At 35.5% G+C, this 19,730-nt stretch overlaps 1 protein-coding gene and 1 pseudogene across 3 annotated transcripts; one reads left to right on the top strand and one right to left on the bottom strand.

The window, feature by feature from the left end:
* Window positions 1-312: 312 nt before the first annotated feature.
* LOC146728999 (uncharacterized) lies at window positions 313-1,162 on the top strand (annotated as a pseudogene). The gene is made up of 2 exons (XR_014928225.1): window positions 313-685; window positions 858-1,162. The product of XR_014928225.1 is annotated as an uncharacterized LOC146728999 (transcript).
* On the bottom strand, window positions 1,149-13,544 carry LOC102801814 (uncharacterized). 2 transcript variants are annotated; one of them, XM_085495680.1, is made up of 8 exons: window positions 12,357-13,544; window positions 10,338-10,465; window positions 9,040-9,324; window positions 7,765-7,863; window positions 6,862-7,363; window positions 6,196-6,430; window positions 5,008-5,169; window positions 1,149-3,822 (listed from the first exon to the last, which is right to left on the bottom strand). In XM_085495680.1, the coding sequence occupies exons 1-8, from the start codon at window positions 13,143-13,145 to the stop codon at window positions 3,536-3,538; spliced, it is 2,487 nt and encodes an 828-aa protein (XP_085351806.1). In that variant the 5' UTR covers window positions 13,146-13,544; the 3' UTR covers window positions 1,149-3,535. The 2 variants fall into 2 exon arrangements, with proteins under 2 accessions (XP_085351806.1, XP_085351807.1); XM_085495681.1 differs by lacking the exons at window positions 1,149-3,822; window positions 5,008-5,169 and adding an exon at window positions 5,997-6,058.
* Window positions 13,545-19,730: the final 6,186 nt, after the last annotated feature.

Raw genomic sequence — 19,730 nt, 5'->3', positions numbered from 1 at the left:
ATATTATCTTTATATAGACAGCAAATCACATAAAAACTTTTTGAATGAAACATGCAATTGTGTCTAAATTTAACAATAGCGCTTGTAGACTGCATATTTTTAGCTTCCTGCTCTTTTTGTACCTGCAGGTGGAAGTTTGTGATTCACGGAGCAATAGATGGGTTTTCTCGCATGGTTGTTTTTCTGCACTGCAATGATAACAACAGAGCGGACACTGTGCTGAAGTTATTTGAGAATGCCACACAAAAGTTTGGTGTTCCGTCTCGTATACGTGGAGATAAAGGTGGTGAGAATGAACAGGTTGCCCTGTTTATGTTGCAACATCCTGATAGAGGTCCAGGCAGAGGCAGCTTTATCGCGGGGAAAAGCGTACACAATCAAAGGGTTGAACGCTTGTGGCGTGATGTCTTTCAAGGGATCCTTTTTTAAATTTTACCTTTTATTTTACCATTTGGAGGAACATTTTTTCCTTGATATTGAGAATGATGTTGACATGTTTAGTCTCCATTACACCTTTCTGCCGACTATTAATCGTGATTTAAGTCACTGGAATGAAGGATGGAACCACCACAAACTTAGCTCGGCACAGCACAAAACACCTCGTCAACTGTGGATCCAGGGTTCTTTGTCTATGGCACAATCATCTAATCGAGCAATGGGCGAGCTATTTGAACCACGTAACCAGGTAGGTGTGTAGGTGTAAATACACCACTTGCTACAAGCAAATCCCAGGCATCATGCATATACGGGATACTTGCAAAATGGTTAGATTGTAAAAATAATAGCAGAACTGAACACCTTTTGTTTGTTATGTGTTTGTTATAAGGTTACAAACATTTTCTGCTATATTATTTCAGGAGGAAATTGATGCATATGGAATAGATTATGATGGGCCTGTACCTGAACAAAATGAAAATGAAGTGATAATTCCAAATATTCCATGCCCTTTAATGGGCGATGAGCTTGAGAATCTATCCAGTACCATTGATCCACTTAATTGCCATGATGACAGTAGTGGAGTAATGATCTATGAAGATGTCAAAGCCTTTATAAACACAACAATTGAACACAGGGTGTAAGGTTTAATGCTGTTTCATATTGTGTATCGTATTATCACAGCAATAGATAAAAACTGTAATAAAAGACAATTATATTTCAACAATTTTAACTTTATTTACTGTACTTACACTGGTAAGCACCCCCACCCCTCCCCACTACACAAAACCAGATCAAATTCTAAAGTTGTGCTTATACCCTTATAATTATATCGCAATATTTTGAAAGTGTTAGAATGGGCCTATATCAGGGCCAGTATGGTATCTCCATGTTCTCCCCACCCTCGTTTAAGATATTTCATAACTACCTTTCTGTTTTCCCCTTTCCTTGTTTAAAACATATCAAGTCGTTGTTAATGACAGTCTCAGTCCCAAATGTTGTGCTTTGACACACATCTTTCAAGCAGTAACAAATTAGATTGAAACCATGAGTAGAAGCTTGATTGATATAAAGAAATAACACAATGGCCTAGAGTAATATTTGTTCAATATAGAATGTACCTGTGTCTCAATAATAAACAAGCATTGATAATGACACTGTTCATTTACAGAATATGATTTGATGTCCGATATTTTGACAAATTTGTTCAAATCTCAAAACGAATCAGTCACACATAGCGTAGATTGTTGATTTCATGAAAATGAAATGTATATATTCTCCTACCTATATAAAAAGACAAGTTGTGAAACTCCTGACACAAAAAAAACATAAAAATCAACAAACTCAGAAAATACAACAACAAAAACTTATAAATTCAAATCCACTTGGTCGTTGCCAGAATTCTTGACAAAAACATTGCTGTATCATTTTTGAGGAAGGATTCGCAACGCATCATGAGAAATCAAATGTACGCTGAATAACGACTGCCAATGGTTGTCTTGTTATCATTCAGCGTACGTTTGATTCTCCATGATGCACTGCGAATCCTGCCTCAAAACTGATACGGCGATGTTTTTGCCATGATTTCTGCAAATGTTCATTGAAAAACACAACTTTTGTTACATTTGTTACAAATAAAATCAACAATCCAAACTACTGCCATATTTGATTCCATCAAGTCAATGCCTTTATTGCAGCTGTATTGCAAAAATAATCAAAACAAAATAATCAGAATGTTATAAAAACATTTTCTGTAAAGTTTAATTTTTAATAACATTGTTAATATATAAATGTACATGTCTTATGACACTATACTGTTGGTCATCAGTCCACTATTATTAGATTACCAGGTTTGTATCCAAATGTAGTGTGTTTGGGAAAAATATAGGTTAAACAAGTTTGATTGGTCCCTGAAATGAGCCAAACTCAGGTAACTGTATGATGTAATTACCGTAGATCATAGGAAATTACTGAATTCAGAGGCCTAAAATCATGTACCTACAGTTTTGTTTATTTCTCACAAAATGTTGGCAGAGATTGTATCATGCAATTTAAACAGAAAATTTGGAAAAGTTCAGTCTACCAGTATGTGAAATGGTTTGGTTTGTGCAAAGTTCTCACTGAAATGCTAACATAGTAGCCCATGGTAGACAAATACAGGACTGTTCCCATCAGTTTACACATGATACCCAAAAGCATTGTATATGTACTGTTTAAAACATTCACAGTAGTAATACAAAGTTAACGCGAAATAGTACACACATATAAAAGGCAAATGTCAAAATATAACATTTTATATTATAAACATAGCGAAAATATTCCAACCTTGCTCCTGTGGAAAATGTCATAACATTTTAAATTTTATCAAGCATACAGCCTGTCAGCTGAGATAGCTCCGCTCTTAGCGATACACATTTCAATTAAAGCAAGAAGTCAAAAATATCACTTTTTACAAAAAATGACAAAAATATTCACCAAAATTAAAGAATTAAAGACAAAATGAACAAATCTGAGAAACGTCAACATGTAGTACCTATATATGTAATATCAACACAATCGGACTTGCAGTTTTTAACAAGAAGATGAAAATATCACTTTTTACCAAAAATAACAAAACAATTCACCAAAAATCGAGAGAACCACCCAAGGTACCTTCCTAGAAAGTTTCACAGCTATACAGTTTGTGGTTTTTAAGAAGAAGTCGAAAATGTAAAGTTGACGACGACGAAAGCAAGCATAGGATTTTGTGTACACAAATTTGGACACTTACTTCTTCAATTTATTATATGAAAACCACAATTGACTGATTGCATAGTCTGCCTAGAGGCAGGGAAAAGTTTGATAGGAACCAAGAATAGATGGAGAACTCTAATTTTCATGGATCGTCTTTTGGCAGAAAATTTTAAAAAAGTGAAGCAGTCTGGGTTCTCTTGAGGCTTGTGTTTTGGTGGAAAATTTTAAAAAATGAAGCAGGTGGAAAACTTGTGTATATTTTGAGAGGACATAGTTTGGAGAAACAAAGCCAAGTAGGTGATATTGTAACTGGGTATAATATACACTATGGTCATTGTGAATATTTTATGAATACAATGACAACTTTCTAAACAACTCCGAATTCCATACTGTTAGTAAGAGCATATGTGAATCTTTCTCCAAATACCTCCACATCAATTAAACCTAGTGGGAGTGATAGGATATTGGCACATGTATTAGCTGTGGGAAAAATGTGGTCTTTGTCTCTCAGAAAGGATATGGATGGCTCTGGATGTAATCCCAGTGGTGGGACCGATGCAACTCCCGTGAAAAATGTAAGCAAATCTCCAAGAGAAATCTGAACAGATACTTCAGCATTTTCATTTCCATCATTAAAATTTGCTTTAACTTCTCCTGTGAAAATACAATATAGCATAAAAATATGATTGCCAGTCCATATAATCCAGTAGCATCATGGAAAAAAAAAGAACAAACATCACTTCAAAACAAATTACTGTTTTAGATTCACTTGGACCAAGTGCACACCATGTCAGAACACCCAAGAAGTTGGCTTTCAAATTTACTGCAAAGGTAAAGTACAGGATGCTATTCTCTCAAGTATAAGTCTGGAGCTCTCGCCTGTTTTAAATTCACAGGACAAACATGTTTGTTTGAGAACTATAAAAGTGTTAAACTTGTTTTTCTTCATTTCGCAATAAATACTGCTCTTGTTATTGCCAGATTTCAATAGAATATAAGGTGATCTGAATCGGACGTGTGATCAGTGCCCACGGAACCATGTTCCACATTGATTATATTCGTCATATGATCTGACAACACATTTCTCATGTGTAGATGCTCTAAGAGAAGCCATATTCCCCTATGTTGTACTTTACCATTACTTATGGCTTCTATTACAGGTTTTACAGTCATACTGAATATGCACACCAGGATAAACACACAGGGATGTTTTTAGTCCAAATGAAAGTACAACCACCACTGGAGACTACAGACATTGTATCGCAACACACACTTGTCGCCTTATTGCTTCTTCAATTTTTGGAACATTTAGTAGCTGGCACTACACACATAGTGTCCCTGGCATTGGTTGGTGCAAACTTACTGTGTTTATGGTCAATTTGGGGGAAAGCAGCTCATTAGGCAATTCTTGATTTAACTAGAAGGATGCTCATTGAGATGAAGGTGGTTCTAATAAACTAATTTTTTGAGTTGTCACATATGCACTTGCATATACAGAAAATAAACTTTGTAGTTATTTGTCTCCAATAGTATTAAAACAGATACAGGTCACGCGACTAAGAGCTCTTTCAAGAGGCCTAAAATTGTCCTATACCAACCCATTGCCAGCATAGCTCATTAGATGGAGACATGCACATTCATCATGTATATGAATGGAAAACATGCAAATTAAAAAGCTTGGCTGCTCAGTAACCTACAAAAACACAATAAATATTCACTCACATGAATAAAAGTGTGCTACCTTCTTATTCACATAGGAGGAAAATGAAAATCAGTTATAGGAATGAATGCACAACCGGACCAAAAGCTCAAATGTCCAAAATACTAATGTGAATTCACCTTTTGCACAATCATCCAGATATTCATACCAGTTGTATATGGTAGTTTCTTCTAGAATTCTGTCATTTGAACCTTCTGGACTGTAATCAACAGTCATATCCTTTATATAGCTTACAGTTGGTTTCATGCTCTTATTTGCACATAAGAAGTACTCCATAGAACCTGCAAGTAATTACCAGAATTAAAAACATTCAATCAAAATACTGGCCAACATTAGCTTTTGCAGACAACCTAAAAATAAACAAGATATTAACAAAAATTCAAAATCAATTAGATACGATCTCATTAATTAATTAATTACAGTAGGTTGAAACCCAAAACAAATTTATGTGGATATGAAAATGTTGAAGATCACCAGCATGCCAGACAAATGCAGCAGGCTTCGTCTTAGCCAGGCTAAGTTTTACGGTTGCATCGTCTCTACTAACACCCAAGCCTTGAATTTTGAATTAACAGTCAAATTTATGCAGAAAGTCATAAAAGAGGGTCATGTAAAAAATGTTGCTGTAGTAATGAAAAATATTCTGATAACTGCCAGTCACTGCTCTGCATTTTTTCCCAACCAATCAGAGTTAACGCTCAGCATATTACTGTAATACGAACTCCCCAGCATAAATTGAGCTTTCCAATCAAAATAAGCGAAGTTGGGCAGTGTATTTTTCGTTACTATAGTGTTCTGTATAAATTTACATCGTTAATTGAAAATTCCTAGCATCAAGGCTAGGTGTTAGTTGAGACGAATGCAACCGTTGAACTTAGCCTGGATCCTAGGCTAGCTTTGTATAATTTCTGTATTAATTACATGTACCTAATGCACAAACTTGCACCAATATCCCATTAGGAAATTTACTCATCATAGATTAGCAGTGTGCCAAATTTCAACTGAAATCAAACAGTAGATCTTGTATTGAATTGTGCATGGAAAAAAATCATGTAGCCTATGCCAATGTCTAAAACATGACAATACCAAATTGATGGGCTCCTCTTCAACAAGATCATAGTAGGTAAAATTCCATGGTCCTCACAACTGTATACATTTATGTTCAGTCTGCTGCAATGTAATATACAGTGTGGGTAAAATCATTATTTGCAAGTTTACCCATATTTTACATGGCATCATGGTCATTGTCTGTCGTGTCTGCAGTTGTGAAGACACTTTAACATATAAAGGGAAGAAAACTAACTTACCAGGCTCTTTAGTAATCAAGTCTGCTATTTGCAATGTGTTTAGACCATCTCTAAACTGTTCAATTTCAGATAATGACCGGTGAACACAATAGTGCACTCCAAGATTTTTAATGATGAGCTCCCTTTCCTTAAGAGTTACTTCTTCGACTGTTGTGTATCCAGAGACAGCAATAACATGATCTCCTAACAATTCTAAAGCATTTCTCATGTCTTCATCTGAGTTGCAGTCTTGGATCTAACAGAAAGAAATTCAAAATTTAGGAAATACTCTACTCAAACGACTGCCACAATTTATTATAACACAAGACTCAATCCTTGTCTAGACATGTACACATGGCTTATCTTTGCGGTGAATTTCAGCATCAGTCGGCAAATCAGTTAACAACTTTTTATTAGTGGTGTTCAAATTCATGTGTCACACAGAGAGTAAATGGCACTCATTATAAATTGGCTCCCAGACAATCACTTTCAATCCTACTCTTAACCTCAAATTACATTTTCTCAACACAAGCCATAGAAAATTATATTATAGGTGAAATGATGCTTCACTAATGTAATAAATTTCAGAAACCATATCACAAGTCTTTGCATAATACAAACATTAATCAACCAGTAGGTAATATATATGAGTAACCAACAATATAACAACTTCAAAACTTCACCTACTTTTTTGGCTAACTGTCTTACTTCATAGTCTGGGATATCATCTGCTTCAACATGTTTAACATTTCCAGACACCAAATATTGGTAAACAGGCTTTGCTAAACAATAAAGTCCTGGACCACCATGGGACAATGAGAGGGCAACCATTTTTCCAACCAAATAGTATCTATTCTGAGCAAACAATTGAATGTCATGGGAGAAACATAAATTGTTTCCACTACCCTCCATCACTCCAGTTTCTTGTATGGTTTTCATTAGTAATCTAAGGAACTCTCTTCTTGGCCCTCCTTCATCTAAACCAGATTCTCCTACAAATCGTACTCGGAATGGATGTTTTGGATCAAAATCTGACTTGCTGATAGATCTTGCTCCAGTTTTCCACAAATTCCTCCTCACAATATTTATGTTTTGATACTGATTTTCTGCATATGAGTTATATACATATTTGAGTCCCAATTGTTCTACATGATATTCTAATACAGCCTTTGCATACTCCAATGTAACCCTACAAAAATACGAACAAAGATATAAATTTACTTGTCTTACTATGTTAGTTTAATCCAGTGAGTGACATCAAAATTTTCATATTTTTTTGGCAAAAACAGCTGAACCTTAACTCACACAAATTGACAGAAAAATAACCTGAGTGATATATATTGCATTTTGTATGCACATTCAGTGGGAGAAACTCTTAAAGTGTAATACACCAATTAGAAAAGAATGGTTTGGTCTTTTCTTGATAACCTAGACCTCTGTTGATTCAACTCCATGCTATTTCTTACAAAATATTTGATGTTTACCGGGAAGAAATTACTTTGCGCAGAAATACAAAAAACAAGTCTGATATATTGTTTTGTCATATTAACAAAGTTTCAGCTTATACATAGATTCCAAGCAATAGAATACCTTGTGTATTGATTGGTGATAATCCCTTCCCCATGAATAATTTCATCTTCTGCACTTTCATCAGTTTGTTCTTCATCTGTTACAATTTCTGAATAACATCTACATGTAGAAAATAATAAGTTGTTCTGAACCAATGAATAAATAAAACAGATAGCTCCACTGTGTGCGAAAACATTTATAACAAGTCATTGTCAATGACACGTCCCCGTTCTGTTCATATTTGAGTGACATATACATTCAAAGCAGATCATGACCGAAATCTCAGACCACTTTTGGTGGACTAAGATCCAGTTCCGGAATGGTAAAAATGTGCAATTTTGGTGAATTTTTAACCTTAAAAGGACTGGCCCAAATGCACAGGCATATGTATGATATAATGTATGATGTTTGTGTGAAGTTTGAACTTGATCTGTCCAGGCATGTCCGAGATATGGATCGAAAACTAAATTCTTTAAAACAAAATGGGCCGCCAGTCGGCCATTTTGAACTTGATCCGAAGAAAAATTGGTGTGCATCAAGCTTATATTATGTTTAATATATGTACTAAATCTGAACAGAATCCATCCATGTATGACTGAGATCCGGTTCCGGAATTGTGAAAATATGTGATTTTGATGCATTTTCGTTTTGGCCTTAAAATGGCCATCATTCAGCTATTGTTAAGCGGATCATGAAACAAATGCACATATCTATTTGTGACATGATGTACCATGTGTGTGTGAAGTTTGAACTTAATCAATCCAGACATGTCTCGGATACGGATCCAGAACTGAATTCTTTAAAACAAAATGGCCACCAGTCGGCCATTTTGAACTTGATCCGGAAAAAAAATGATCCGTCCATGCATAACTGAGATCCGGGTCTGGAATGGTGAAAATGAACGATTTTGATGCATTTTCGGCCTTAAAATGGCCGCTATTCAGCTATCGTTAATCGGATCATGAAAAAAATGCACGTGCATATAATGTGTGATGTATGAGTAAAGTCTGAACTTAATCAGTCCATGCATGTCTGAGATACAGGTGATCACGGACAGACGCACGCACGGACGGACGGACGAACGGACGGACGCACACAGGGCAAACAAAGTCCCCGTTTTCAGACTACATCCGAACGGGGACTAACAAACTAATGTTTCAAACACATCATTTGAAATTACTGAAATCATTCCTTCCAAAAGAAAAACCAGCCCTGCTGGAGTATTGCACATACCACACAATGACAACAATGCCTCCAAATGGTAGAAATGATAATACAGATGGTGATTATACTTACTTATCCATGATTGATAATAGGCCAGCTGAAGATGTTGATATATTACTTGGTGCAGATGTAGACATATTATCATTCCATACAGATGCAGGTGTTGAATCACTACTTGGTGCCACTGACGGGATTAAGATGTTAACAGTACACGGTGCCACTGGATGAGTTGAATTACTACTTGGTACCCTTGGTGGGGTTGAGCTATTACTTGGTGTCAAAGCAGCTGATGAGTCATTACTCTGTGTTGACAATGGTGCATATGAATTTGGAAAATTGTCATTGTGTGTGGATGTGCTGTAAATGTGTAATAAAAGAAGGATATAATTATTGAAAAATAGCAACAAGCAGCCTGTCAGTTGAGATAGCTCCACTGCTGGCAATGCACATTTCAATTACGAACTGAAGATATCATTAGAAAATGAACTAAATGCATAGTATCAAAGCAATCAGACTTGTGGTTTTTAACAAGAACTCGAAAATATCACTTTTACCAAAAATGACAAAAATATTCATCAAAATTAGAGAATTAAAGATATCATCACGAAATGAACAAATCTGAGAAAGGTCCACATGTACCCAGCAGTACCTATATATGTAATATCAAAGCAATATGACTTGCCGTTTTTTGCAAGAAGTCAAAAATATCGCAGAAGAAGTTAAAATTGTATTTGACGATGACAGACGACGATGGATATTCAGTAATATGAACAGCTCCACTGTGTCAACTTTGTTGACAGCAGAGCAAAAAACATAATAACCAAATAATTCAGCAAAAGTACTAATTAGAAGATAATGTCACCAAATGAGCAAATATAACTAGGACACCCAAGTGTCTACATTGTAAATTTGAAAGCAATCTGGCCAAAGGTTTTTGAAAAGAAGTCAAAAATGAAAATGTTCAATGTTTTTTGTCTTCTCATGAACAGATCTCCATCTCCTTCCCCTAATGCACCTTCACACCAAAAACCAAGGCAAACGGTTCAGCAGTTTCAGAGAAGAAGTCGTTCATGGATACCAGGGAAACAGACGGTCAGTCTCATGGAGCGATGAGCTAAAAATAGACCCTTGTAAATAGTGTCATGAAATTAATAAGACTGAGTGTAGTTCATGTCAAGAATATTCATGCCAAATTTCGAAGCAATCAGACAGTAGGCTGTTGAGAAAATAATTTTTGACCAAATATGACAAAAATATTAGCATGGGATGTCATGAAATGAAAAATCTGACAGAGGACCATCCCAGGTATTTGGGAATGTATTAAAATCAGATGTCACAACCAAAAATTACATAGTGTTCAATATACTTACTTCAAATCATCACAATCAAGATCATTATTTTTAAGACCAGCACAACCATCAATGTGTTCTCGTATAGTAGAGTATGGTACATGGATGCCACAGGTGCTACATGCTACTGTTGGAGTGTTATTAATTGCCTAAAAATAATATACGAATAGTAATAAGAAACATTTAAAGCGTTTTCTTAATATTTTGAGGTCATTAATATTGTTGCCATGATTACTATGTTAAGGGTTACTATTAACAGGATTAATCAAAGAAAACATAGAAAGAACTCCTGTGTGCTGAGAGTATTGGAGACATAATTCTAAATTACCTTTACTTGAGATATTAATGACAAGCTGAAAACTGATTATGCAAATCAGGAAATTAATATGAACAGATTTGAGTGTAAAACTAATAAGGTCTGTGCAATGTAACATACCATGTACCAAGTTTTATTAGAATTGTGATTAGAACCAACAAATTATGAATTATTATAGCTAATTAGGGAATTAATATGAACAGATTTTAACCCCAAACTAATCAGATTTGTACATTGTCCTAGAGCATCTTTGTATCAAGTTACATTGAAATGGAATTTGTATTTTAGATATCAATGTAAAAGGTTACAATAGGTTAATTATGCAAATTATGTGATTAATATGTACATATTTCAACCCAAAATTAATTAGATCTGTCTATTGTACTAGAGCATCTATGTACGAGGTTTCATTGAGAAAATTGATGATTAGTGCTTGGGATATCAGTGTAAAAGTTGAAAATTAGGTGCATATAATATATACCAAGAACTAATTGGGTCTCTGCATAGTCCTAGATTCATTGAAATGTTATGATTAGTACTTGAGATATCAGTGGAATGCTGAAAATGAATTAACTATGCAAATTAGGTAATATGCACAATTATTTACTCCAAAACTAATCAGGTCTCTGCATAGTCCTAGAGGATGTATGTACAAAGTTTCATTAAAATGTGATGACAGAGCTATGAATGACTGACATTGAAACGTTCCATTCAGATCAGATGGCACCCTCTTGTGCCAATCCCCCTGCTTTTGACCTAATAGATTTCAAATGACAACTCAATGTTCAAAATACAAAAATAACCCAAAATTGAACAACTTGATGTGATTAAAAATGGTTCACAGAAAAACCCAAATTCCCTGTCTTCCAACTCCATCTACATATTTCCAACTATAGAGGGCGATATACCCACATCTAAAAATTGTGCATAATGCAGATATGTTGAAATAAATTTACCTGCTTACAAAAAGGTACAGACTATAAAAACAAACTATCTAAATACTAAATTTACATAATGTAAAAAGTGGACCTAGGTTACACTAGCATTATCTACAACTTTTCTTTTATATTATTACTAGTATAAATACATGTATAATACCAGAGGTACATTACTTAGGCTTTGCAACTAGGTGACATGATACCAAGATCCCGTTTCAATCTCGCATAAGCGTTCCAAATCAGAAAAATGCAAATGCGCAGGCCCGAGGTAACTAGGATACTGGGATGTCCAGGTGGATGAAAAAATAGCTGCTCACGATATGATGGATTACAATAACTAAATTTTCTCTACATTTTTAATGTATTACTATTACACATTTGTTCCCTATGAATGTGGTAATACACATGTACATGTTTTATTATTTTATTACAAACCGACTATGTCATGTCAGAAGGTCGTAGCATCAGTCTCGCTATCTACGAGATGAGACTTGAATGGGATGCAATGTCACAGTACAGTACATTATGAACGTGTAATGCGTTATAAAACACATATTGCATGGCCTTACTCGAGCACTAGTATATGTCTGGACACACTGTGAGGTACCAGAAATACCTGCTATTCCCTTCGGCCCACAGCCTAAGTGAACATTTTCCATTCTTAAAAATTACAGATTGCAGGGCTTTAATTTTAATAGGTTCTAAATTGATAACTTGCACAAGTGAAATGATGGGTTTAAGGATGTAGTAGAGGTTTTTTTCTTTGTAAATATCAAATAACCTTACCTCAATGGATTCCACAACTTCATTTGGTTTTAAGATTGGAGTTACGTCCAGATCATGCTGCACTGGTCTAATAAATAGCCTGGCTTGACCTGCTTCAAACGCAATATATTGTTGAGAGTACCCCTCTGGTAGGCAAGTCATTACAGTGAGTGATCTCGAACCTCGCGACACTCTGCATATTTCAAATCCACCAGCAAATTCTAATTTTGGATATGCTTCAACCAAAAACTTCACAACTTCAGCACTATCCATTCCAATAGGCATGCGTAATTTTCTTTCCCCCAATCCCGCTTTGATCAGTAATCGTTTATCTTCTGGACCTGGCGACCAATGCTGATCAGTAGACGCGAGGGCTATCCATACATGTGACCATGTTGGACGACTCAGAGATAAGTTGCTGTTGCCCTGACCATGACGAACTGCACCACGTCTTCTCGTACCACATCTTCTGGTGCTTGAAAATGACCGTGAAACTTCCCCATAACGACGTCTTCCAAAGGTTCTTCTCATTTCGTCTCTGATGGTGCTGCTTAGATCTAATGGCGGAGACACACCGGACGCAGTACGCGCATCATCACGCGGTGACGCTGTCGACAACTGTCTTGCTTGAGACTGCGCCCTATCTCTGTCACGATGGACATCCATGTGACATGCATATGGTGCTTCTTGAATAGCAACTGATCTCTGCAAAATGTCACTAGCGCTTCTTAAATAATTGCAGGCATCTCTGATGCTATCTGAATCGGCATCAGAGCTCACATTAACACGTTCTCTCCCGCCAGCGGCCATGACAGGGTAGACCCTTTAGGCATCCTTATTTTGTGTCTTTCATTTTACGGGTTGGCAAATACTTCCTATTTTTCAGCATGAATTTCATATCATGGATTTGTTGAAGGTTACATAAGGTTATCAAAGGAAAATAAATAAATATTGCGTTTAAACTTATCCAGCGGGCTGCCTGAATGTGGTAATCATTTTGGTGCTAGCTTAGGGGGTTGTTTATTTATTAATGATAAAATAACGAAAGAATAATGAAATAATAATGGCGAATAAAATTCACAATAATGATAAAATAATGAAACAATAACGGTATAATAATTACACAATAACGTAATAATAATGTAAACACAATGAAATAATGAAACAATAATGGTATAATAATTTCACAATAACGTAATAATAATGTAAACACAATGAAATAATGAAACAATAATGATATAATAATGTAAACACAATGAAATAATGAAACAATAATGGTATAATAATTTCACAATAATGATATAATAATGTAAACACAATGAAATAATGAAACAATAATGGTATAATAATTTCACAATAACGTAATAATAATGTAAACACAATGAAATAATGAAACAATAATGGTATAATAATTTCACACTAATGATATAATAATGTAAACACAATGAAATAATGACACAATAATGGTATAATAATAACACAATTAATAATGATAAAGTAATGTAACTACAATAAAATAATAATGGCATAATAATTACACAACAATGATGTAATTATAAAATAATGATTAAATAAATTAATCATGAAGAAATAATGAGAAAATATTTAATTTTGGCACTAATCTCACCCCATAATTTTCAGCCCCCAAGTGACTGTGGTCTGGCCATATGACTCTCCACTCCGTAATCAGACCAGCGAATACAGCTAAATACTCTTACAAAAATCTTTCGCCAAAACTACATAAGAAAGATTTCCATGGTAATGCTTTGTTTACTGGCTAATTCACCCACCTGGTTATCCGTAACTTCTGAAACCTCCGATTCTTTCGACGAAGTTTTCCTTTTGCTGCGCGTCGCCATTTTGCAGCATGTGTTTTAGGTGTATGTTTGTTAACTGTTTATTTCCTTCACGTACAGGTTGAAAGGTCAAATAGACTCAAATGTATGTCATGACATGTATAATCACAGGGAGCCCAGGAACTATAACCAACTGTAATACGCAGTCTCTATGAGCGGGGGGGGGGGGGTATCGGCTGGTATCTAGTGTAAGAAATAGTCTATTTCTTACACTAGATACCAGCCGATACCCCCCCCCCCCCCCGCTCATAGAGACTGCGTATTACAGTTGGTTATAGTTCCTGGGCTCCCTGTGGTATAATTCGGCAGGAAACTGATCAATTATGCATAGACTGCAACCTAATTATCTTAAACGGTAGAAGTATGGGTAATTCGATGGGTAAATACACATGCCACACACCAAGAGGTAGCAGTACCATTGACTTTGCTATTACTTCTAAACCATTATTTGATAAAATTAATTACTTTAAAGTACAGATCTCTCATTAATCTCAGACCATTGTTTAATAAAGATAGTCTTCTCAAAATAAATAAAACATCAAAAAAAATATATTAGAGCCCCTGCCATCTAAATATATATGGGATAACCAGGCAAAACATCATTTTGAAACATCACAGCTATTACATAACAGTGATATTGAATATTATCTTAACAGATCCTATAGTGACAATGATACAGACAAAGCAATTATTGATTTTGAAAATTTAATCACCTCCATTGCCGACAGAAGTCTAAAAAAAAATCACCCCCAAAATAAAAAAAAAGAAAAACGAAAAAAAGAAAAACTGGTTTGATCAAGATTGCTGGTCCATCAGAAAAGAGCTGAGAAGCCTTTCAAATTTGCTGGAAAAATTTCCCCAAAACCCAAATATACGTGGTCGTTTCTTTCAAACAAGAAAACTGTTAAAAAAACCATCGAAGAGAAGAAAAAACAAAAAAAGGCTCAACTACTAAACCAACTTGAAACTTCAAAAGAAAACCCTTCTGAATTCTGGAAAACATTGCGTGAAATGAATAATGAAGAATTGCACAATGAGTGTAACAACAATATAAAACCAGTTGAATGGCTTTCATATTAAAAATTCCACATTCCACATTCATGATTTAACTACTGAATTAAAGAACAAAGAAGAACACATGGCTTTTAATTCTGACTTGAACGGTCCAATTCTAAAAGATACAAGTCATTGTCAATGACACGTCCCCGTTCCGTTCATATTTGAGTGACATATACATTCAAAGCAGATCATGACCGAAATGCACCTGCATATGTACAACACATTGTACTAAATCTGAACAAAATCCATCCATGCATGACTGAGATCTGGTTCCGGAATTGTGAAAATACGTGATTTTAATGCATTTTTGGTCTTAAAATGGCCATCATTCAGCTATTGTTAAGCGGATCATGAAACAAATGCACATACATATTTGTGACATGATGTACCTTGTGTGTGTGAAGTTTGAACTTGATCAATCCAGACATGTCTCGGATACGGATCCAGAACTGAATTCTTTAAAACAAAATGGCCGCCAGTCGGCCATTTCGAACTTGATCCGGAAAAAAAATGACGTGCATCAAGGTTCTATTATGTTTAATGTATGTACCAAATTTGAATGAAATCCGTCCATGCATAACTGAGATCTGGGTCCGGAATGGTGAAAATGTGCGATTTCAATGCATTTTCGGCCTTAAAGCGGCCGCCATTTGTCTATCGTTAATGGGATCATGAAACAAATGCACATACATATTTGTGACATGATGTACCTTGTGTGTGTGAAGTTTGAACTTGATCAATCCAGACATGTCTCGGATACAGATCCAGAACTGAATTCTTTAAACCAAAATGGCCGCCAGTCGGCCATTTCGAACTTGATCCGAAAAAAAAATGACGTGCATCAAGGTCCTATTATGTTTAATGTATGTACCAAATTTGAACGAAATCCGTCCATGCATAACTGAGATCCGGGTCCGGAATGGTGAAAATGTGCGATTTTGATGCATTTTCGGCCTTAAAATGGCCGCTATTCGGCTATCGTTAATCGGATCATGAAAAAAATGCATGTGCATATGTCCCATATAATGTGTGATGTATGAGTGAAGTTTGAACATAATCGGTCCATGCATGTTCGAGATACAGGTGATCACGGACGCACGGACGGACGGACGGACGGACGGACGGACGCACACAGGGCAAAACATAAGTCCCCGTTTTCGGACTCCGTCCGAACGGGGACTAAAAATATTATTGAAAAATAATAAAGCTTCGAGTCAAGATAAAATAGCCAATGAAATGCTAAAACACAGCCGAGCCAACCTACTGAAAGCCATACATAAGCTTTTTAATATAATTTTTAATTCAAATCACTTTCCAGATTCTTGGGACCTCAGTTTTTTAATACTAATCCACAAATCCGGCTCCAAATCCGACCCATCAAACGATAGAGGCATTGCCATTTCTAGTTGCCTTTGCAAATTATTTACAAGCATTCTAAACATTAGACTAACCACTTTTTTAGAGAAAAAGAACATACTTTCAAACAAGCAATTTGGATTCCGACAATATCTTCATTCTTAAAACAATAATTAACAATTATCTTTATTATAGTAGCACTTTCAATAACAAAGAAAATATTAAAATACAAAAAAATAATAGTAAAAATACAAATAAAATATATGCACGCTTTGTTGACCTAAAAAGGCCTTCGACAGTGTCTGGCATCAGGGGTTGTATATTAATTTGTTAAAACTTGGAATATCTGGCAAAATCTATAAAATTATCCAAAATATGTATAGTAAGGTAAAATATAAAGTTAAAAGCGAAGAAGGATTAAATGAACACTTCACTTCAAGGGTGGGAGTAAAACAGGACTGTAACTTAAGCCCAACCCTATTCAATATTTTCATAAACGATTTACCTGATGTTTTTAATAAACCTAGATATGACCCACCCAAACTACAAAATACACCTTAGTTGGTGTGTTAATTGTTAAGAAATTTTTTTACTTAGAGTTTTATTGCTATTGTACTACATATTTAAAGCACGGTAGTCGTCACATGTGTGAAACATAACACTGTGAAAATCGGAGACATTGTATTAATTCATGACAATATGAGAAAACGTGTACATTGGCACATGGCCAAGGTTATTAAGCTGTTACCAGGTTCGGATGGTATAGTACGCTCAGTCGAAATACTCACTCGTCGGGGAACGACAAACAGACCAATATCCCGTCTATATCCACTGCGGAAACTTCCAATTCAGTTCAGACGGAAACGGAACCTACCGAAATGAGTTCAACCATACAAAACCCAGACACAACGCAAACCACTTCCAGACGACCAGTGAGAAAGTCTGCTGTGAAAGCAAATGAACTTGTGCAGAGATTGATAAATAACAATCTTGAAAGAAAGTGTTGACAGACGAGGCAAAGAAAAATCTGCCACTCAGTGTCGCACTCTGACACAGCAATTTTTTTTCAAACATCGGCCATTTTGTTTCACCATGAAAACCGTTTTATTAGATGTCTTATCTGAGACACTTGAAGGATTAGCTTGTTTGTAAACTGTCAGCGTGTACAGTGGGACAGTAATGTTTGTCAGAGGTTTATCCCTCGTTGTTCGTTTGCATAACAATGGAAAACCCGAACGTTCCTGGAGTACGGACTCAAATGCCAGCAATTTTCTTCATTTTTCACGCTCGAGCTTGAAATTATTCATTATCTGACACTTTTTATGGGTTCTATGATATCAGTGGTTAATATGTTTGGCCATTTTTAGTGTATATTTATAATAATGCAGCAAATCTACAGTGTTTTATTAAACAAAACTGTTTTTCGCGTTTTTCTCGAGTTGAAGTTTTGATCGAGAACGACTCATTGGGACCGCCGCCAAATCAAGTGCGTTCGGACTAGGACATTCAAACTCGCAGTTATCGTTCAAAAGATAATGATGGTGCGAAATATGTCTGGGTTTTTAAAGAAAATGCTTTGTCACAGAATAATAGTCTGTTAAAGGTGCCAAGTATGAAATAATTTGGGGACAAAAAAACAAACCTGCATAGAAATCGGAATGATAGGTCTTTTGATTATCGGAGACGCATTTCAATGGACTTGATTACGGGACAATGCATAACTTAAATTTCACCAGGAAATTCCGCAGTGTGCTCTCGCAATCGCGTACTTAGTCATTTTTACAAGGTTCGCCATTTTTGATGTCACGTGATAATTATGTAAACAATGTCTGTCCAGTTTGTGCGAACTTGCACCTCTATACTTAGTCTTTTGATATATATAACCTAAATTACTGTTCTGAACGAGACAACAGACAGAGAATGTTTTATTTAAAAACGTCACAAAACCTTCTCGCTACCTTAATTGAACATTATTGTGACATGAACACATCATTGTTATTATTGTCCTAAATTGAACCCTGAACTCTCACCTCAAAAACGAGGCATGACATGATGACATCATCATTTATATTTGTATAAGCCATTACAATCTCAATGTCATGTTAACTAAGTAAAAGTAACTAAAACATGCGCAATCGTCGAGATGTTTTCGTTGTTTGGCCGGAAATATATCGCTGGCTTACTCTGACATAATTTAGGTTTGTGTTAGTTTGTAGCATTTAAATGTCTAAAATGATACTTATTCTTGCTTGATTTTATTCATTCTTGTTTTATATGTATTGTCGAATTACTGTCTTTCTCAATTTATTTACTTGATTAAGCATTGTAATGTTAGTTAGAAGTTATGTGCATTTCAACATGTTTACTAGTGTGTTTACCTCAACTTAACATTGAACTCTATGGCAAAGAAACACACTTCCTCTTAATGCCATTTCTAATTGATCAGTTAAGGGGATTATCTTTCAGCCAATCATTGTCTTAGTACAGGATTAGGAAAGTTTATCTTTTGGATTACTGACTATGCCTTAAATAAGCCCCTTTTAGCACCTTGGGTTAGACTGGACCCAAGCAAGTGTCAGTATACTATGCTTATATTGCTGTTCCTGTAACCATGGAGCTAAAAATAGAGCTCCATGGTGTGTCTGTACATGGTCTGTATGTGCATGGAGCTCCATGGTATGTGTGTGTGTATGTGTGTCCGACTGTTCCACTGCTATCTCAAGAACCATACATCGGTTTTTGATGAAACTTGGTGCATAGATGCTCTGGGCCAATGCGCAGATTTGATTAGGTTTTGGTAAATTCCATGATCGTTAATTACCTAATTTTCATGATAATTAGCTAATTTTTAGCTGTTCTATGACTGTTCCACTGATATCTAAAGAGCCACTCATTGGATTTTGATAAAACTTGGTACATAGATGCTCTGAACATATGCGCAGATTTGATTAGTTTTAATTAGCTATTTTTTAGTGGTTCCATGACTGTTCCACTGATATCTAAAAAAACCACTCATTGGATTTTGATGAAACTTGGTACATAGATGCTCTGAACTAATGCTAGGTTTTGATTAGGTTTTGGTAAAAATCCATGCTCGTTAATTACCTAATTTGCATGTTAATTA

Source organism: Saccoglossus kowalevskii, chromosome 22 (genome assembly GCF_978046115.1).
Source record: "Saccoglossus kowalevskii chromosome 22, keSacKowa6.1, whole genome shotgun sequence".
Lineage (NCBI taxonomy): Eukaryota > Metazoa > Hemichordata > Enteropneusta > Harrimaniidae > Saccoglossus > Saccoglossus kowalevskii.
Note: the sequence above shows the minus strand (reverse complement) of the source record. Positions and strands in the feature narration are given on the sequence as shown.

What these genes read in the sequence shown, in the direction of transcription:
- LOC102801814 (XM_085495680.1), bottom strand. Translation starts at nt 13,145, where the DNA reads ATGGCCGCTGGCGGGAGAGAACGTGTTAATGTGAGCTCTGATGCCGAT. An exon ending in CTATTATCAATCATGGATAA is followed by an intron (nt 7,864 to 9,039) that starts GTAAGTATAATC and finishes TTCTACATGTAG; the next exon opens with ATGTTATTCAGAAATTGTAA. An exon ending in ATCACCAATCAATACACAAG is followed by an intron (nt 7,364 to 7,764) that starts GTATTCTATTGC and finishes GTATTTTTGTAG; the next exon opens with GGTTACATTGGAGTATGCAA.